This window comes from Aulostomus chinensis, chromosome 10 (assembly GCF_037954235.1).
Source record: "Aulostomus chinensis isolate RoL2024-O1b breed Wild chromosome 10, RoL_Achi_v1.0, whole genome shotgun sequence".
NCBI classification, from domain to species: domain Eukaryota; kingdom Metazoa; phylum Chordata; class Actinopteri; order Syngnathiformes; family Aulostomidae; genus Aulostomus; species Aulostomus chinensis.
This window is the reverse complement of record NC_141329.1, coordinates 27512635-27534544: the sequence shown is the minus strand read 5'-3', so window position 1 is coordinate 27534544 and position 21910 is coordinate 27512635. Positions and strand designations below refer to the sequence as shown.

At 47.5% G+C, this 21910-nt stretch overlaps 1 protein-coding gene across 2 annotated transcripts in view; it reads right to left on the bottom strand.

Annotated features, from left to right (window-relative positions):
• The window catches only part of caln1 (calneuron 1), a 54107-nt gene that overhangs the window by 5280 nt on the left and 26917 nt on the right, over window positions 1–21910 (bottom strand). For both annotated transcript variants that reach the window (XM_086216790.1, XM_086216791.1), the window contains exon 5: window positions 4597–4753. In XM_086216790.1, the coding sequence (XP_086072916.1) occupies window positions 4597–4753 (157 nt within the window). The remainder of the gene's footprint in view (window positions 1–4596; window positions 4754–21910) is intronic.

The window sequence follows — 21910 nt, the reverse complement described above, 5'->3', positions numbered from 1 at the left end:
CCCTACAATTCTTCCTTTGTAGCAGAGCCGGTGCGGTGCTTGCTACGCTAGCAGTTTGTTTTATGCTAATGTTTGCACTCTTGGACATTTGTACCTGATGAGAAGCGCGTTACCAATACAATACATCAATGTCACTGCTAACATACCAGCGAATATTACTTCTATAGCTCCTGAATTCTTCATTGCAAATTCAGCCAGGAATACAAGTGAGGTTTGCCTCTGCGATGTGACCTTTGAACCCATAAAGATTCCAAGGTTCTCCTGGGATCCGAGAGGACGTTTGTGCTAAATTGAAGAAAATTCCCTCCCTACCGGGTCGCTTTCGAGTGAAGTGACAGTGAACTTGACCTTTTGGCCACCAAAACCTTTTTGAGGCCTTGTGGACGTTTGTGCATTTGAGCGAGATGGCGTTCCCAAGGTATTGCACCAGCGAGACTGGGACAGATGAGGCACAACACAACCGCGCGATCCCTCCCTCCACAGCTGTCACAGCTGCAGCAGCACCAACACGAGCGACTGTAGACGAGTGCGACAAACCTACAGTTTCTCTCCTTTAAAGGAGAACAAGGCTGAATGAGGCTTTGGATGGTTTTTTTGCAGGTGACGTGAGGTGTCAAGTCTTTGTCGTAGGAGTGAGTGTGAGGAGGACGCAGCGCCAGCTGTGGTCTCCACCTCAGCTCTCCGTCCAGTCGCCTGAACTCACCGCGCCTCCTAAATCACCTCCTCAGCCACTCACAGTTGCACGTCACCGCCAAACACTCAGGTGATTTCCTTCAGCTGAAGGCGGGGCTACGAGGGTGATGGAGTAACGCTGGTGTCCACGGCGCAGCGCTCTATGTCCACGTGTTTCACATGCACTCATCTTTCAGTGGCTCCTCAGTGAAGATCCTATACATGCTGGATCACTTCATGAAGATCCTAGACATGCTGGATCCCTTCATGAAGATCCTATACATGCTGGATCCCTTCATGAAGATCCTAGACATGCTGGATCCCTTCATGAAGATCCTATACATGCTGGATCACTTCATGAAGATCCTAGACATGCTGGATCCCTTCATGAAGATCCTAGACATGCTGGATCCCTTCATGAAGATCCTAGACATGCTGGATCCCTTCATGAAGATCCTATAAATGCTGGATCCCTTCATGAAGATCCTAGACATGCTGGATCCCTTCATGAAGATCCTAGACATGCTGGATCCCTTCATGAAGATCCTAGACATGCTGGATCCCTTCATGAAGATCCTAGACAAGCTGGATCCCATCATTAACATTGTGGGGGATCTCATGTTTGAATAGGCGATAGCTGCCCCGTACCTCGCCATGTCTCGTATGACACGTGATTAGAACAATTTAGTTTTGCCGTTTGCTCAAAAAGAGGAAGGAAAGAGGAAACAATCATCCGGCTCCGTGTGATCGAAGTCCCTGCAGATAATGAGGACCGACTGCCACAGCTGCCTGCAGGAGTTGCAACTGCATGACTGCGTCCTTCTTTGCTGTTCTCTCTCTTTTTGCTGTTCTCTCTCTTTTTGCTGTTCTCTAATTGTCATAAAAGGATGCAGACATCATTCAATAACCAGCCCTGACACGAACCCGGCGTTAACGACGCTCTGTTACGCGTCCGTGCAAGACCACAAGCAAACACCTCTAAAATTCTGCTTTAATGAATGAAGTTCGGTACAGGATCCAGTTGTCTTCCCCACGTGGTTCCTCATCTGCATACTTGTCAGTAATTATGCAGGGATGTGGCCCTGAAATCAGACAGAGGAAAACACAGCTCACCTGAGCCAAGAAAAATGCATCCGCACACACGAGTTGGCGGGAAGACATTCATCCAAAAGACGTATTTCTTCTTTAAAGTACTCCCAAATAGATACTTTTGGCTGTTTTCCCCTCATACACTACTACTTCTGGAATAGCCAGCCATGCATAACCACAGAAAAATTACGCAGGAGGAAAAAAAAAACCTTGAAAGGCAAGGTTGAGGTAAAGTAAAAGGTAAATGGAGTAGTACTGCTTCAGTACTCCTTTGGCTCATTTCATTTGATCCCAAATACAAAAGCACATCAACTGTTGAGTGCAGCCTCAGGTTTTGTTCATTTGGTGATACGACACGCACGAAAGGTCAAAAAATTACAGCTTAAGATGAAGCGAGCGTGAATTAAAAAGCCTGCTGGGGAGACGGAGGCCCTTGATCGATTCGCCTGTGTGGCAGCTGTGACATTGACAGTTCAGAGCCGATTTCACGCCTTCAGACGCTCCCCGAGCGGCGGCGGCGGTTGCTGCTGCTGCTGTTGCGCCATGTCTCCACGCCTTCATAGCAATTTGATCAGCATCGAATAAACGTCTCTGGACTTCATTCTGTTGCTTTTCAGCTGCAGAACACATCGATTGCAGAGCGAGGTGGAGCCAGGGGGAAGTCATGTGACACCTCGTGTATCAGTGAGCAGCGGTACCACGGTAGCATGATGCATTGTGGTCTATATGAAGCGCATTGATTGTGGCACTTTGCCATGCCGGGGGCCGTAGGTTTCCTTGTGCTGGTCAGCAGAAGCATCATGTTGTCATCACTGCTCGTCTGGTTTAAGACTCTGATGAAGCGCCGCTGCGTCCTTGACTCTAGACGGGGTTTGCCTCGACCACTGGGACAAATCTCAACACAAACGGACTCTTGATGATTCTTCCTGTGTTATGTTGGAGTTGACCTCGGATCTCTCATTCAAGTTGAGAGGACAAACGAGACTCAACGACGGATCGTCTCATAGCCTCTTGCGGGTTTAATGCACAGATCAACCACCTCACATCTTGCATACAGACAGAACCCTCCTTACAACTTGCATTCACATTTTGTACCTTTTGTTGACGTCATTACTCGTGTGTGTGTACGTGCTTCTCTTCAGCAAGGTGCATCCTGTTTGGCAAGGTACTGGGGTACAGGTTTACTGGAACATCCAGTCCTCCCGTCCTCATATGACCTGAACTTAAGACCTTGTACTAACAATACCCTGTTTACTTGGAGACCAGTATGTCTTACATAAACTCACGCCCCTACAGTTACCGTGGGAACTACCTTCTCCCTACCGCAAGAACCAGGTTCTAGCGCTTCCTCAGGTGGTAGGAGCATGTTCGGAGGTTCAAGGAACGATGAGGCTGGATCTTCTTCCGTAGAACATTTCTGATCAAGTCAGTCGATTGCTGTAGTTTAAAAGGAACGTGCCAACTTTTAGGAAACGCGCTTACGGCTCATCACTTTCATCAGAAGACGAGCGCTGTTGCTTTCAGGGTTAGCTTAGCTACAGTGAAAGCTAGCAGTGAGAGAGAAGGACATCTCAAAAGTCATCGATTACCTTTTAAATCCACAACGGTCTCGGCAGCGTTAGAGGAACGAGAGGTGTGTTTAATAATGGCTGTAAAAAAAAAAAAGATACACACAAGAGCGACCACTGCTCCGACTAGAAGGAGGAGGACGAGGAGGAAGATGACCGCTGGGCAAACCAGCACAGAGAGGAGGAACCGCAGGGTTTGGACTCTGACTCCAAACAGGAAGACCTTGCAGTTTTCTTATGGTGGCGTTCCGGGTGGCGTTGGATGTACCAGATGACTTTTGAGACGTCTTTCTCATGCTGGAGGCAGAACGCATCCGTGTGAGCTCAAGACACCTATTAGTGAGCACTTGAGAGGCAAAATACACTTGATGGGTGAAGTACCACTCCGAGGATACGTGAAGGACAGAGTAATATTTTAACTTGCAAACAAACTTTTCATCTATTTAAATTCCTAACCTGATAAACACTCAACCTCTACTTGTTCCCCGTAGGAAACGCTGGTAGCTCTGCTCGCCCCGAGCGGGAGAGTAACAGAGAGGGCGAGCGAGCAGCCTGGACGCGCTAGCAGGCCAGTGACACGGGTGAATTAACTACGTTTCTGATCCTCTGACTGCCGCTATGAACAGCAACAAGCATCTGCTCACCAACAGCCGAGCAGATGCTTGTTAACGCTGAGCGTATTTGCTTCAGCCAGTCTGGCCTGCAAACCAAACACCGCGAGCCACAATGAGATCGCCTGGGAGTTTCATGTGAACGGTAACAGGTTTGAAGTAAATCCAACTGGGGTTGTGTTCTTGTTCTTATCTCATCCAAATGTTCTTCTCATAAAACCTCCAATCATCAAAGACTGAACCCAAAACAAAACACTTGCTTTTTCTTTTTCTTTTTTATTACAGCGGGGATGAAAAGTCCTCCTCAGCTGTCCTGATACCCATAAATTTTGGATGGCCAGTTTCGCCGAGTGAGGTCATTCATATTTCATCGGCTCCACTTCTGAACAGGTGACCCGCTGACGTCGCCCCCACCCCCCGACAACGGCCCAAATCAATAAATCAGCAGGTCTGTTGGCTGCAGGTTTGATGACAAAACTCAAATACTTTCTGACAGCATGGATTACTTCCTCTACCTCCACACACACACACACACACACACCAGTGTCTCTGACGCACACACACACACACACACACACACACACACACACACCAGTGTCTCTGACGCACACACACACACTTATCCGAGTGGCTGTTGGTGGAGTTCAGGGACTTACCTCCCTCAAACTCTGTCTGACAGTTCCCCGAGTTTTCCTTCAGGCTCTCTTCCTCGTTGATGATGATGTTCTCGATGTCCTTCATGGTCAGGTGGTCACGGAAGGCGTAGAACAGGATGTGTTTCAGCTCCTCCAAGGTGATCCTCTGCATGTCAAACTGCAGGAGAGGAGATTTTCAGACAGTGGCTCCCCTTCTCTTGAGTACAACTGTGTCATTTAGAGAGAAGCTGCGCTGCTCGACGAGTACATTATGAAGCCGGAGGCATCGGTTAGTCTCGGCACACGAGCAAGTATCAGCGAATCCGAACAGGTCAGTCATGCCACAACTAGCACGATGGCTCCATCTGGATCAGTTACCTGACTGAGGCTGGCCTCCGCGTCTTTATTTGCACTCCATCTCCAACACTGACAGATGGATTTTGATCAAATTTAGAGGAAAGATGAGTCAAGTTAGGAGGAGGAAGTGACCGATGTGGGAGTTGATCTGGAGAGCTCCTGGAACTCGGCAGCATTCTTCACCTTTCAGGGTTCAGAGTTCCATGAAGTACTCTGAATACCGCCAGCGTTACGGACGGATACAGTTCAGAACTCTACCACCCTTTGGTGAGCATCAATGAAACCAATAATTGTGGTCTTTTTCAAGCTCCAAGTCTGGATCATCATCACGTAGACGAGGTGACCGATTCAAGCCAACTTTTTGAAGTAGAGGCAAAGGCAAATCTCCAGACTAACCATCGCTAAAATGACAGTTTATTGACACATAAATACCTTGAAGCAAAGCAGAGATTAAAATTAGCATAAAGGATTAAACACTCAAAACCTGGCAGGGACGTTGGGTCGGCTCCGCCGCGCCAGAGGGACCTGGAACCTGATGGGATTTGGATTTTTTTTATGTGATGGAGCAGACTGGGTCCTGTCCTGTGTCCACAAGGTGGCGCTAGAGAACACACACGCCCTCTCAGCGATGCGCACGAGCGATTGTTCCTAACTGCAGGAATCACTAAAGAGGGGATTGAGTGCTCTGGAATCTAGTTTTGACTGACAGCGTCTTCAAGTCGCGACTCTGATCGAACATGAAGTCTGGAACAGATCCGACCACGAGGACGCCAGCCACTACAGTTCTGTGGTGCAGTATCGGGATTGGCTGCCTCGCCATGGCGATGGCGTGTCATTTCCTGTTGCCACTAGGTGGTGCTGTTACGATTCTGCCCCTAAACTGAATGGGCTCCTCCTGGGCTCACACAACACTCCTCCCGGGTGACAATCAGCCTCATAGCGTTTGTGTAATCCTGCTGACAAACGCCACCGAGAACGTGATCGACTCCGCCGACACGAGAAATAATCCTCGTGTCATCGTTCGCTGTGCGGCACAAGAAGCGCACGGTCAACTTCTGCTGTTAAATTGAATTCTTAGGCGCCGAAAGACGAATGAAAATACGAGAATCAGGATGAGAATTCTTGACCATCAACTTCTGATCAGCGTCAATCAAAGCTGACGCACTGACTGAGTTGGAAGGGCTGGACTTGCTGTCTGAAAGACATTGATTTATTGGCGCGCGCGCACACACACTCACACACAGACACAAGCACACACACACACACACTCACACACAGACACAAGCACACACACACAAGTATTTGTATGCCCAGGCACAGACACAACGGCACAACTTGCAAGCCAAACAGGTCTGAAGGTCTCACAGAGAGTAAAGACCCTTCCAAGTGTTTGATGGGAAGTTAAGAGAGACACTCAGCCTCCTGCACGCGCACACGCCAGATGAATCACTTAGAAAAAAAAAACCAATAAAAAGTGACGTAACCTTCCCTACGTGATGGTTCTTGAGAGCAACAGCGGTTGAAACACCGTCAGGTGAGCGAATGTGCCACTAACCTGACCGAGAACAAGTCAACTATCACAGACAGGGGAGCAAATTCAAGTCGGGTCCAGTGGTGAGAGACGCCGACCCGCCGACTCGAGGGCGGAGAGAAACCATGACCGCCTCAGTGGAACTAATCAGTCTTACTGAGGTTGTAAAAGGAGAGCGCGTGTCTCGATGGATATTAGCGGACTGCCTGGCATTGACAAACATGTTGTTGGTTAGAAATATTGATGGAAGCTTAACCTTGGCGTCTTTATACACAAGGACTTATGGGATAGATCTGAGAAGCTCCCATTTTGGGAGCCCCGAGGTGCATTCGTAGCACTCAGCCATATTGCGATCAATAGTGCCCGTACACGGAGAGGACAACATTTATTGGACTTCCTGGCCAAGTCACTCGTCGGGTAGTCGCGTAAATCACGCTGACCGTCAGTAGGGTTTGTTATCTCTCCACCCCGGAGTGAACTAATGAACGCTCACCCCTTCACTCCATCAGCCGGCATAAAAGATTCATTATCAGAAGCTCGTGGATTCCATGTTTCATCTTTTGTTTGCCAGGTCTTTAATCTGAGAGGAAAGCAAATGTAAGTGTTGGCAAGGCCGAGGTAAAATAAAAGGTACGTAATAATGGAGCAATAAATCACGTCCGTTTTAGCGAAATGTAAATCATGTAAACACGAGGCTGGGGGAAAACATTCCTGACAGTTTTGTCTGGATCCCAAATAAAGGCAGCACCTGCCCCGTGTCTGCGGCTCCTTCCAGCTCACGGAAGGGAGGACAACAGGACGGAACCACCCACACAAGAGGAGCTGATGGAAACTAGCAGGAGCACTAAATCTGCTGGACTTCTGGAGTACACAGGGCCTCTGCGGCGCCCCCCTCTGTAGCAGGACAGAACTGCACTGCTTGTGACAGTTAATTATGATGGCTGGATTACCGCCAGTGTCCTGCTGAACCCTCATCTTTGGAAAGAGTTTGTCTGAAGAGGTGAACAGAAAACCCCTTTTGACGCTCGCTGTACAAAAGATGATGAGACAAGATGAAGGAAACGTCTGCCATCGGCTGCTGCTTGAGTCAAAGGAATATGGATTTGAGACGGACATTCAGACAGAGACCTCCCCGTCCTTGGAAATCATCGACTCCGAACCTGACTCAAGTTTGCGAGGCGCTGCAGCAGACGCCTTGTAAACAGTCGATACGGTGTCCTCACACTTCAGGACCTGAGTACTCGCAAACTCGAGGCCTTGGCGTTTGTGCACATTTTCTTTTTTCGGTAAAAAACAAACAAAACAAGGGCGTTTCCTTCTTTTCTCAGAGAGGCACTGACGAGCCAGCACATCCCGAACACAGGCCCTGCTGCATCCGCCATTCAAAGTTACAGTCCGCTCCCGTGCCCCCCCCCCAGGAGACAGGTTAGTAGCCTAATTGCTGTTTACCCGACCTTCGCACAACCTTCCTGTACATAATGACGCCATTTGCTGGCCGACATCAAGAGACTGACGGAGCTTTATTTGCCAGAGAAAAGAAGGACGAGAGCGAGGGCAGATTTATTCACTGAGCGCTCCAGCGGCAGATAAGGAAAAGCCATTTATTTTCTCTTGCCGCCCCCCCGCCCAAGACAATATTCACATTCATGCAGGGAGTGACCTTTGTAGGAGGATGTGAGGAAAGAAGAGCGGTAGAAAATAATGTCGCCCCTGGACTTCGGCTGACCCGTGACCACCGGCTGTAGTTGCAGCTGCAGTTTTACGCTGAAGCTCCAGCCCAGAGACCAAACCTCCGGAAGTCTCCGCTCAAAGTTTAACCCCACATCTCAGGCTGAGGCGCTTTCCCGTTGAAAGCGTCACCGCTAGGGTGCGCAGTGGTTGGATCGCAGAGGGTTGTTTTGTTTGTTTTTTTTAGAAAGGGGGCACCGTCATCTCTCTGATTTCAGCCCACCTGGTCGTTCATTCGTCGGCGTAAACCGCTGTTACCTCACATGAGCGCGGCGTGCGCTGCTCTTTACGATCAGAGACGTTCTCGGCCAGTTCCAATCACCTTGTGATGGTTTGAAGCAGGTTCAAGGCAGAAACCTTCATTTCCGGGACCAGACAAAAGACTTTCAGGTGTTTTTTCGTTGTGACTGCACTTGGACACCATCCTGCCCAGCTATGAACATTAGGACCGACAAAAGGTTCCTCATGCGGTCTTGTGTGACACCAATCAAGGACGGCAACGAGGCGTCTCGGATGCTCCGTGACGGAAAGTCTAGCACTCCAGTGACTTTCTTCAACCCCCTGAAGAATAGATCGCAAACACAACTGCGAGACACAACCTAGAATCAGACTGAATGTCGTTTAGCAGCCAAACTGTTGTTAAAAAAAAGGAGGAAAATCTGTACACGGAGGTGGAGGGAGAGCTGGACTGATGGATAGGAGAGAGGAGTTCCCTACGACGTGTCCTTCTGGTGTCATGATTCCTGATCTGGGATGTGAACATAGCAAAGGGCAAGAGGGACGTTGCTCCTGCTGACGTGAAGCAGCGATCACCAACCCTCCACCAAAAGCCTGGAGTTCTCCCTTTAAAGAAAAAAGCCGTTGATTTACTTTATATTTTGTGTGTCAGAAGCAAGAGAAATCTCCATGAAAACTCAGGAGAGTTTCCAAGAAACCAAGTGTGAGCAGCATTCAATAGCCTGTAATTACCAGCAGCTTGGTGAGGCCTATCCTGAGGCGATGCATTGACGTGGCCGGTTGCGGAACTGGTAGCAGAACTGTCCTTGGATTAAACCATGAACTTTTTGATTTTGCTCATCGATTGCGAGCTCCTCTCCACACTGCATGTTCAGCTGCTCACAAGCTGTGACAAGGTGCCAAGAACCAGCATCCCTCCATCTGCTGAGTCCAGCCCTTTGCAGCTCGGCCAAATTATGCAGCTACAGATAATGCTTCGCACATGCTGTAGAATCCAATTATAGGCATTTTCACATCTCCATTTTAAAATAATGGCGTTCCATTTTGTTGTTAATACCAGAAGTATGTTGCTGAGCACATGCTTGTCCTGGAAAATCCCTGGACATGAATGCAGAAGTTTAATTACATCTGGAGTTGTTTTATTTACTTAGGATCTGATAGTAGTGACTTTCGATTACTCTGAGCTTTTTGGAATGGCAACAGTAAAACACAGCAGATGATATAATCCTCAGTAGGATGTTTCTGCAGCCGACTGGGAGTCAGATATCTGAGCGGGTTACAGACAGAGATTTGGATTTTCACAACATAAACAAAGGTTTGGAAATTAACAAACTGAATCAAAAAAAAGAAAAGTTGCAGCGAACTAAGAAAAGCTGTTGGAAGGTGTTAAATCCTCCGAGGTCCGTTGGCCCTCTTCCACGTATCAGATCAAGTCTCCCGGCTGCAGAGTGCCGAGGTAAACTCGTCCCACAGCACCGGTCCAATTTTCATTTACAAACAGGTCTGGAGCCTGTCAGTGCACTGTCCATTTCCAAGGGGTTGATTTGAGTCATACTTCACCTACAAAGTGTATTTTGCCTCCTAAAGAGGTGACCTGCTCTCACAAAGGTGCTTTTTTATTTTATTTTTTTCCCTGCATTTCTTCTTTGGGACACCAGAATGCAGGAGGAGCCAGCCACAAACTGGACAGAAGCAAAACTGTTCGAAAAATGTCAGTTCACAAGCTCCCGGGTGCGTCCCACCCAGGGGTGAACAGCTAAAAACAAAGCGTAACGCTACCATTCTGGTGCTGCACGTAAACTGGCATCTTCAGACAGCTTTTCTGAACGTAGCTGCCGTTAGCCTCCCGCCAAATACACACATGCAGAGGGGAAGAACATCTTTGTGAGCTCAAGACGCCTACTTGTGTGAGCTTGAAAGACAAAAGAGAAAAAGAGATCAAAAAGTAGACAATTTAGCTGCATGTGCGCGTGTTGAAGTTCGGGTGCGACCTGTAGTTTTGACACGGCTCACGACAAACTTGACTTTACATGTCGTCTCAGCAAACCATCTCCAGCCATGAGTCTGGAGTTAGGAGGAGGGTCAGCGCCACACAGCGAGCAGCTGCTGCACAAGACACTATAAACATTTAATTGGATGCAAAATGAATCTATGCTCCAGAACACAAACAGCCTGGATTGTTAAACACTCGCCATCAGACTGCTCCACATCAGCAGCAGCCATCTTGAGCCCGCCCCCGCCTGTCGGTCATCGTATCAAGCCTGCCCCGTATCTGATCACCTCTTGTGATTGGCCGAACCTCAGAAGTGATGGAAATCTGTCACAGCGAGTTCAGGATAATTTCGGAGGGCAAACAATCGTGAAGGTACGGACTGGTGGGTTTCCCAGGCCCGGGATAATCCCAGAACCCAGAGAAAGATTGAGATGTGGATTGCAGCGACTGAATGTAAAGTGATTTATTCCTGCCTGGGCTGCTTGGCCATGGTCTTTTATCGAGCGATTTTATCTCCCGCGACAGTTTGCTTGCCTCAGAACAATCAGCACCCTTTTGCACACAGCTGTCAAACTCAATATCTCCTTCGTCCTGAGTTTCTGCAGTCGTCACTTTCATTCGTCACAAGAGCCCGAATATAAGCTGTTTTCCTCCACTCGGCTGAACCCGACATATTGAATATTTTTATACATGAGATGGGACACGGATGTTAACACGATGAGGTGCTGACAGCCATCAGACACAGTAATCAGTGACCCCCGTGACCACGGAACGGACACGGATTCCGTCTTTGCGCCATCACGCCCCAGGACGTCCTCGTCACATCTTTCTCCGCGGTGGTGACATCGATGGCGTCACCGAGAGGCAGGAAGATTGGAGACTGGAGTCCTGTTGGACTTTGCAACAGGAGATCAGCGTTGATGTCCTGTTTAAGGCCCGTTTAGGACACCAGGTTTCACAAATTTAACCCAAGCTAAGACAATTATGCCAATCATCCATTTTAATGCTTTTGTGCCAAAACCTAACCGCCTCTAATCTTTATCTGTAGAACTTTTTTTTTTCCTTTCAACAGTGAATTTCATTTAAAATTGGTGAATAAGGAACGGATGTCATCAGGAAACATTCCAGAACATGCATGGCCCTCAATGAAGTTTCCGTCTCTCTACCACACCTGAGTGTGACTGCGTACGGCGTGCTCCAGGTGACGGCGGACTGCACCGGGTAGTTTCTGTCCTCCTCTTCCTGCTCGGCTAACAAGCAGACGTCTGTTTCACTCATAAAATGATTGCTCAGCATCTTTATCAATCCCTGCTTTTAAACATCCGATCCGTCGCTGCTGAAAGGCCCCCGGCTATCGGGAGAAATTTATGTCTCCATTAACGCTGCGTCGCCGAGCCGTCAAAGGCTTGGAGGATTAATTGATGGAGAAAAGAAAACATAATGTGCACCGCGAGAGTCAAAAACCGGCGGCTGCAAAGAATTAGAGCTCATATCTGGCTGGTCACCGAAACATCGGCCACGTGGGACACTGCTGAAAACAGACTTTGATGACTGCAGGCTTGAGTTCGCAAAGATGTTTCCCATAGATTTACTTTCATTCCCAAAACTGGCCCCTATCCAACCCCCCACCCCCCTCCCGGCCCATAAAAGCCTTCATCAGCGAGCGTGCACGGAAGCCACCAAACCCACCGGCCCTCTGGGAAACAGTAATGTGAGAACCGAGGGACCATCGTCGGAACGCCCGGTGAAGGCGGTGGAGGTGAACGTCAAAAATACAAAACTTCGTCCCTAAATGCACCCGACCTGCACCACAACACACAGCATCAATAACAGATTCTGGACTTTATCGTGCTGGCGGGGCTTGTTGGGGGTGGATGTTCTGCTGTAACAGTCGCTGTTGGAAAGGTTGAAGCCCTCATGATGGGGGGGGCAACATCCTCTATCACATCCTCCCCCTTACTAAGGAGCCCCCTTCGTTTTATGCAAGGGCGGTTCTGTTTTGGATTGTGGGTAATTGTTCTGGGCGTCACATAATCCCTTGAAATGACTGATTTCAAAGCCACAATTTAGCCCCCATTTGGTCGGCTTAAAACATTCCTGAAGATTCTGTGGCGGACAGCAAACCAGAGGAAGGCCAAGCCCGGGGCAGGCGCTCCGCCATGGCTCACGTGGATGCTAATTCAATGTCTGGCTTGGTGTTTGGACTGGAAACGCAGAAACACGCAGAAACAAATGGCAGTTTGACTTCAGTTTCCTGCAGCCTTGAAAGGTTTCCAACCTCTGAGCAATAAACTGGACCCATAGAGGAAGAAATCATGCAGTCTGAAAGTTTCATCTTGAGGTTTCAAGGGTTTTTGTATCCTCAGATATCAGCAGAAGACTGAAGCTCCAAAAAAAAAGAGCTCCCATCAGGTATTAAACAGCCTGAAAGCCTCTCAGGGGAAACAGGAAGTAATTCTATCACTTTGAGAAGTCGTCTCATTTTATATTCACTTTTCATTTGCTGCGAGCAGGAATAACACAACCAGCGGCGAAGAAAAACCACCGTCGACCTGAGATGGGATAATCTCAGGAACGTGAGAAAAGACGAGACGGCCGAAAGCTGTTATCAAGTTATCAATAACCAATTATAGTTAGTTTGATTAATCCAGGAGAAGTTAAGCCCATTAACCAGAGAAGGCGCCGCCTGCGGGCGCTCGTTAACGGGATTGAGCCGATCCATAGTCCTGCTCCATGTAAGTCATGAAGAAGAACGGGGAGGAGGAAAAGATGGAGAGTAGCAAGATGAGGACAGCAACACAAACACTGGAGGATATGGATACGGCGGTGGGGGGGGGGGTAACATTCAAACTTGAGGAACACTTCCTGCTCCTCGCAATGACGCCTAAAGCGTCACAACTTCCGTCAAGAGGAGCCAAACACCTGTCTTTTTCCCCCCTCATCTACTAAAGAGGCTGTTTTCTGGGAGTTTGACTGGAACCTAATTAGAGTCCACAGCTTCACTCCACCTTCACTTCTTCACCCCTCAAACTTTCAAAAGTGAGAAGTACAGCGACGACCTCCGGCGTTACTTTGCTTTACTGGGGTTGTTTTTTTTTTTCCTCTTCTCTTTTCTCCGTCAGCGATGTACGGCGCTCCCTGGCTTCAGCTGGGAGAGGCACTGTACACATCTGTGAGTGGAGAGATTAGCAGCCATCTGTCAACAAATATCCTACATTTGAATTTAATCTATTTAATTACATTTCTTTTCCGATACTGCAACACAAACGCTTCTAAATCCCAGAGGACACAAAGTTCTGTTGCAGTTCTGGTCTACGTCTCTCTGGCGTGACCGGGTTCAGGGCCCGCAGTTCACTTCTGGGTGGGTCCAGGTCTCAGTTTTCTAATAGTGATAGCAGCAATAATAATCTGGTTCGGTTCTGGGTCGATTAAACTCCGGGGTCTCATTGGGTCACCACGTCAAGTCAAACTTTACCTACACGGGACCGACTCACAGCAAATATCCCTCACGGAAGAGCAGACTTAGAACCACAGTCCTTCATTTAATGTGATTAAACTGAATGAAGTTTTAATCAACTGAGAGAGACCAACCCTTCCCCCGACCCAGACTTCACGTGGGCGGCCGTCTGCCTCGACCAGGTGGGTTTAAAGAGGTGGAGCAGTAAATTGATGATTTCCTGTTTTGTGTTCAATTCCATGAACCATAAAGCTTCAGTTGTGGACAAATCAGATTTTCATTTGTTACTTTTGTCCTCTGTAGACGCGCAGATTACGTGTTTATGAAATAAATATAACAGAAGTTATATAAATGTTGTTGTGTTGTTTTATCCTCTTAAACATACGGGGGGGGGGGGGCCATCACACAGGCTTCAACGATACGTTTTTCAAACCAAATATTCAAACTTCTCAGACGTTTCTGAAAGTGACTGAGAAGCCGGACTTTTATTTCCTCTCTGCTGACACCAGGGGGGCTCGCTGGGTTGAAGACCAACAGCCGGCGTGAGGCTGCAGAGCACAGAGAGCAGAGCACAGTCACGGCGACCCACTTGTGCACGGTCGCATCTGAAATTAAAATCATCTCTCACACGAGTGTCCCTGTGTCAGCGTGCTGAGGACCGCACCACGCAGTGTGGAAGCTGGTGAATATGTTAATTCATGCTGCTGTTTGACGCTCAGACAAAGATGGACTAAACCAGCTGCACATGAAAGCTACGTGATGAGCTTGAACCTGAAATCTGTAGAGGTTTTAGATCCACATCAGCGGGAAACATTTGATGAACATCCAGCATTGTCTTCTCAGCTGCAGTTGGCTGACAAATGAGCTCCACCCGTCAATTAAATGGGATTTAAAAGGTCAATAACAGCGAAAAGGCGGGAAAAAAATCCAAGTCAGATGAGCTGCAGCTTCTCAGGAGGCCTGAGGATGTACTGATACTGCGCCTGCATGACCAGCGGAACTTCAAACGGAGCCACTCATGATTCCCCGTCGCTGGGCTGATGAGCAGAATGGTAACTCTGTACTGCTCCGCAAGCTCGCCATAGATTAACTAGATAGAAATCTGCAACTCACACTGAATAATAGATTAAACTGTGAGAAGGTGTCATGTGATGGCAAGCAAGAAACACCCTGTTTTACATATCAACCCAACAGGGGGCAGCATCGGACCGGAAACTTGGGTGACCGCGTCTACAGTGCAAAACAAGAAATGCTAAGTTAGCAAACAAAGTGATACTTTGGGCAAAAAGTGCATTTTTGCCTTTTGACTTCTCACAAAAAGGTGTCATGAGCTCACAGAAGCAACACTCCGCGTCACTTCTCCGTGACTCCACAAGCAGCCACGCGTATTTAGCTTGACGCTTGATGACGACATTCATGGAAGAATCATTAACACAGCCAACGTTATCCACGGCATTACGAGCGCCAAACGCCTCACGTGGCCCTTGAGGGTTTTGAAGTATCACTGCGTGTACAATCGCTCAGGCAAACGCACGGTAACATCCAGCTGGGCGTGTTAATTCTGCAGGATAGAACAGAAAGAAAAACAAAAGATAAATGGAGACATTGCACCGGCGGACCCTGGGTTCGTGCTCACAAAGGAGCATCAGTTGGGTTATTTACAGGAGCAGCATTATTAAAGTACAGTCTTGCTAACCTTTACATCCTTGTGAAGCATCACACAAAACACACTCAGTGGTGCTGGAATTCAACTGGAACTCAGGCGAGACTCTGTTGCAGTGATGTAGCCGAGTGTGACAAATCTCGCCATCCTGTTTGTCTGACCACAAATTCATCAAGGAGGAATAAAGGAGCGTAGGAGCTGCGCCGCATACTCGCAGTGATAGCTTCTATTTCAGCCTGAGAGGGAGCAGAGCAGAGCAGAGGGTTCTGGCTGATGATCAAATCTATGCTCTTTACTGGCGTAATGGCGCTGTAACTCCTGGTAAAATTGAGACAAATGAATCCATTTTGACTTAAATAATCACCGACCTGCTGGAATCTGAGGACGAGCGCATTAGGGGGACGCCACTCTCATCGGCTGGTCTCAACAGTGTGTGTGGGGGTGTTGATTATCTCATGTTTCTGTGCCGTCTTCATTACTATTCAAGTCCACATCTGACAATCTGATGTTTGTTCCTTCCCTGCCTTATCAGCAAACACATGAACACACTCGAGCGTATTTACATCCAGCACAGCGGCCTTAAATCCATCCCACACCCAGAGAAGTGCTGTCTCCCTTCATGTTCCCCGCCTGCAGCAGGACTGTTGACAGTCAGCAGTTTTTTAAAGGGATGTCTCCATTTTGACTTCAGCATGTCAGTTTAGTTGTTCAGTTATTCCCACATCAGTGCAACCCCTAAAGTGAAAATTCAGCTAAAAGTGTACTTTGCCTTTCAGGTACTCACAAATAAGTATCTCCAGCTCGCTCTCTTTATGACTCCAGGGCGCAGTAAGAGCCAGCCACGTAGATTCTGCTGGACGCGCGTGACGACTGACGGCTAACCACAGCTAAACTGTCCAAAAACGTCCGTTTACAAACCCTCAAGCGTATCATTAAGGACAACCCATGTCCTCTTTATCCAGACGTACGCTCAGTAATCCACAAACACTTGGATCTGAGCTAAAAACAATTAGCTTCAAGCTAGTTAGCTTCAAGCTAAGTACACAGGGCTGACTTTCCTTATCAGCTCAAGACTCCTACTTGTGAGTATTTAAGAGGTGAAATACACTTTTTTCAGAGAAGTATTCTTTTAAGGATGAGAAGTATCCAGCATATTCAATTATTTTACATCTTATTCTTCAGGGAGTGACACGGCTAGCTGCTAGCCTCTCATGCGACCTTCCAGTGGTACGTTTCCTTTTTTGTCAGATGAACTATAGCGGCGCCCCCTACGATGACATGTAAACACTGAGAAAAAAGTTTTTAAAAGCAGTTTTGCGCACACACGAGCCACACGGACACACCTGTACTCAAGAGACTTTTTTTTTTTGTCCTCATCATCAGCCACTGGTCGTCACCGCTTCTCCTTCGCCGTCTGTGATAGGACCGCAGATAACCGCAGCTCACACAGACGTAAAACCGCCGCATTATCCATCATATCACGGGGAAATGAACTTTGAAATTATTGTTTGACAGCTGATACAAATGACTCGCCTCTCCCAGGATATTACATTTTATTTCTGGGGGTGAGGGCATCAAATGAATAGTTCTGATCAGTGTGCTCTGCAGACCGCCACAGCGCAGAAACAATCACCGAGCTTCTGACGAGGTCTCATTCCCCGGCACCGGGCAAAGACAAATGTTAGCCAACCCTCTAAAGAAAAGATACTCTAAATCCTAAATTGCGCCGTGACTCGCACTTAAAATGTCCAAGCTGTAGTGGAAGTCTACATCTGTCGAGGGCGAGGGTGTCAGGCTTCGCGCTCAGACATGTTTCATGTGAGGCGACACCTGGAACAAAGGTTCTCAAGACATTTGTGGCCTGGCTCTACGCTCCCTCCTCACCTGGAGCCGGAGAGCAACTCTCAGCTCATCATCCAGTGGGCCAGCAGAGACTTTGGCATTTTGGTTGCCTTGTTTTTGTTGTTGCCACTGATAGAAAAAAACGGTAAAACTGTGCCGCAGATGGGATTTTTGCGCAGAGTCGATGTGGAGAACGTGGAAATGACCCTCCAACATGTCTGGGAGGAGCAAAGGGACAGGATATCACTCTTCACCCCATCAAGAAAAAAAACTCGAAATAAATACAAACCTGTGCCAGCAACGTTTTCTGACAAGCTTGAAAAACGCGATGAAGTCAAGAGTGAGAACTTCTCGGGATTTCACGGCCCAAGTCGCTGTAAAGATCTGTGCACCTTCAGCGCTCCAGCAACATTTGGCAACGTCCATCAAACTGCTTTCCGACAGGAAAATCCAGCTTCCAGCGAGTGTTGCAAAGTCGGCCGTGAACACAGTTTTGTGTTTTTGTTTGATTTTAGCCGGGAAAACACCGGAGATTCCGCCGTCGCAGACAGAATCACAGAAGCAGTTTGGGACAAAACTCCGACATTCAAAAAGGAAATCTTGTCATATTTATAAAAAGGTCAGTAGGTCAGATTATTGCCATCCAGATTTGTCTTCCCTGATTATGTTCACATCTAAAAATGACAATACATGGACTGCAATAATCTGACTTCTGGCTGAATGAGGACGTTTTGATCAGGATTGTTCTGGGTTTTTTTTCAGATTATGTCATAAATCTTCGTCCGCTCGTTAACAAATCTGTGCAGAGTTGCTGTCTTCCAAACAATGAATCAGCTTCAGTTTTCCACCAGGTTCTCCAAACCCTCTTCAGCTCAGTCGTAACAAGTCTTTTTTCAAAGATGCTCAAGGAAGAATCTCACTCATGCTGTTCTGTCAAAAGGTCAGCGAACCCTAATCAGTCCTTCTTCTGCTTCATCTTCTAGTCATGGATCAGCTGACTTTCTAAAGGTGAAGCACACAGTAAAATCCGTTTACAGCAGCAGGCTAAGTAGTACTAGTCGTGTAGTACTCCTGCACCGTGTAGTACTTGTGCACTTTCTGCATTCTAGACTCACAAAGACGTGACACAGGAGGGAAAACCAAGTCCTATTTTTGAGTAACGGTGGTGAAGTGTTGCTTCAACCAGGCATCTACGTGAATGGAGATTAAAATAATGACAAATCATTAAAAGTTTTTTTTCGGGGAGAGGGGGGGTTTAAAAAAAAAAACACAAAAAAAACTTGTAACCGAAACAGCAACATCTCGGAGAAGGTACCAACACTGACATCCAAGACAAATGATCACCTTTTTAATGACGCAGCCATTTGAGCTCCTGCTGCCGAGGCTGCTGCTATGATGCTTAATACGCTGCGGCCTGATTCCTCCACGGGCTTCATTAACAGCTAAACTAATCTAATCTCATCTAATCTGGAGTTAACAGCCACAGCAGCAGAGAGCAACAAACATTCTGCTGAAACAAAACTCCGGCGTTGACTTTGGCAGCGGTTGTGGATTTATTCTTAGTCTTTAGATGAAAATGTCTCGTAGTTTTAAGTCACTTTTTTTTTTTATCCCCAAATTATCTTTATATCTTCATCAACACTGAACCTGAAAATTGTTTGGAAAACGGCTGCATGAAAGCAAAGTTCATTTGTGAGATGTGAGGCACGACAGGGATGATCCGATACACAGAAACACCACCGAATCCATTCAGGACTACAACTGCACCCCAATGAGAGAAGCTCCTGAAGGCAGACGGATTCTACAGAGCTTCTAGCAATGACGCAACATGCTGGACTCTAGGCGGTGCACTTGGACACCCAAAATGCTTCGGGCTTTTGATTTGACACCGTTTTTCTGGACCTGCGGGTCCGTAGAGACGAACAGGTTGGAGTTCAAAGACGTCCAAGAAGAGAAGAATTTCCTCAACCATCATCGCGGTGTATCAAGCATGCCACGGAGTTTCTTGGTAACTTAAACGAGTTCAATAAGGGCAAGAAAGATGGAAAAATAAAAAGCGCTTTGCCAAAATGTTTTAATGAATCAGTATAGGTTACAGGTGCAGGTCTGGATAGGACGGCGTCTGGGTCTGAAACCGAACCACCAGCTGTCCACTAGTGACTTTTGCTCCGAGTTTTGGTCCCAAAAATGAGTTCAGAGTTCAAATAAGTGTTGCTGTTTTTATAGGTTAGGAGAAAACAAACGAGTTTGCGAGGACAGTCCACCGCCGCCTCACATGGACTTCACGGTGTTGCCGTGAACAGATTCCCCGCTCTCCTGGGGTCATAATTACTACGTCACTGCAACAGCGATGCATGCTGGTTCCGCTGCTTGTAATCATCCCCCCTGTTTTTCTTGGGAGGATTATTGTTGGAATTATGACAACAATTATGTTATATTTTCTCCAGCCTCACTCACAGCTTCACTTTAATTGGGTCACTTGGCAGGAATCACAGTGATGCGATCCCCCCGGGGATTAATTAGTACACTGTAAGGGACACTGACCTGTAATTATAAAGGATATCAAAGCCCTGTCTTCTAAACTATGTGGGACACTAAAGAAAAATCAGTCCATCGTAGCAACAACAACAAAAAAAAGAAACTCACAAAAGATGAAATGACACAAAAGTCCTCACGATGGTTTGCAGCCTCGTCGTCATGGCGCCGCTGATTAGCAAAACATAGCAAAACGAAATGTTTGCAGTTGCTCAATTACAAGCTCATAATTACCCAGACGGGATAATTAGATGCGTTAACAAAATGTTCAAGAGCAGATACGAGTGAGTAGGAAGGTGAGTGTGTGCGAGCGGGTGAATCATTATCCTGTCACTCCAGCTGGTAGGGATGTAACACTCTTCCTGACATTAGTGGAATGATGAGAACATCCTTCAGCTGAGAGGAGAGCCGAGACGCTCCTGTGATTCAAAAACCCAGAACATGAAGCAAAGTTCAAACAAGTTATCAGGGCTCGTGTCCCCTCCCCGAGTGGATTCTCCTCCGATTTGACGGAGACAAACTCTGACAAGTAAAGCTGGAGAAAATAAATACTTAATCACAAAATCAGACTAAACGCCAGATGGAAGAAAATATGAAGCCTCGACGAAGGCTTTGATGAGTCTCAGCGCTCCTCCGACAAGGCGCCTTTGTTGTAACCTTATCGTGATGCGTACTGTACGCGTACAGAAGGCATTAAAAGGCACCACCATCGAGCTTCTGAGAGTGTCGATCAGCCGTGACGCTGCCGCCTGGCACGGCCTCCGTGATCCATTCGCTTCCTTCACCTCGGATGACGCAGCTCTGAAACCAGCAGATGAAACAGCAGCGGATCCTCCACCGCAAGTTTATTGGCTTCTTATTCTCCAGTCATAAATTCAAATGAACATGAACACCAATGAAATGTTTGGAAGAGCCACTTTTATTCATCTCGCCCTGTCCCTGAAGACTATGCCGGCCTTTTTTTTTTTTTTTGTAATTCATTTGTAAAACATATTTTACTCTAATTTGCCACAAAGAGGCAGAAAACGTCCCGGGCAGCGTGACAGACACGGCCTCCTGTACCTCGAGCGGCGTTTATCACGAGCCATCTGATCGCTGGCGGTTCGCTCTGCCGCAGCAACTCCTGCAAAAACAGAGGCTCCCGCCTGTTACCTTCTTCCTCATTTCCTGATGAACACGTCTGCCAGGAAGCAGGGTAGAACGCTCGGAATGTCACCGTGTTGGAACCAAGGAATATTGGGGCCAGGAAAGTGGGAAGAGCCGATAACAACTCAGATTCTGGTGCATAATTCATCGATGCGGGGGCGTTTGTAGAGGCCGCCATACCTGCTTCCTGGTATCGGCTTTAATCTGGAGACGTTTATTCCTGACATGCAGCATGAAAGGAAAATCTTTACTCTCAACATTTCCACTTCTTTCCTCCAAGTTCCTGATGAAAAAGAAGAACTTCTCACTTCCGGCTCCGTACTTGACATTTCATGTTTTACTTGACATTTTGACTTCTTTTTTTTTGGTCGAAGTGCATAATGGTTAAAAACCCTCCGCCTCTTTTTTTCCTCATCCCTCGCCCCAATAACCCGCCGTGCTGTTGGTGGCATTTGTGGTAAAAGAAAAAAGCGTAAAAAACACGGTTCTGCCTCGCAAACAGGAAAACACGTGACCACAGCTCCTGCAGAGGCTCGGCGCCCAAACACGTGCGCTCTCCTGTCCGTGGTAGCTGACGCACACTAAAAAAGTCGGTGGGTTTCTAGGAATGCGAGACCCGCTGATGGAGGCAGGAGAGTCGTTTCTGAGTCAGAGACATGGTGATGGTTTATTCAGTGTTTGCTGGTGGGCTTTCAAGCAGACGGCGCTATCCTTCCTCCTCTAGAGTTCCATTTTTCATTGTCTCATAAAGGTGGAAGTTGAACAGATGTAATATTTTAATATTTCATCAAATAAATGGGTTTTAAGTAGAGGACCGACATTCCACCTGGAAATGAAGCCGTAACG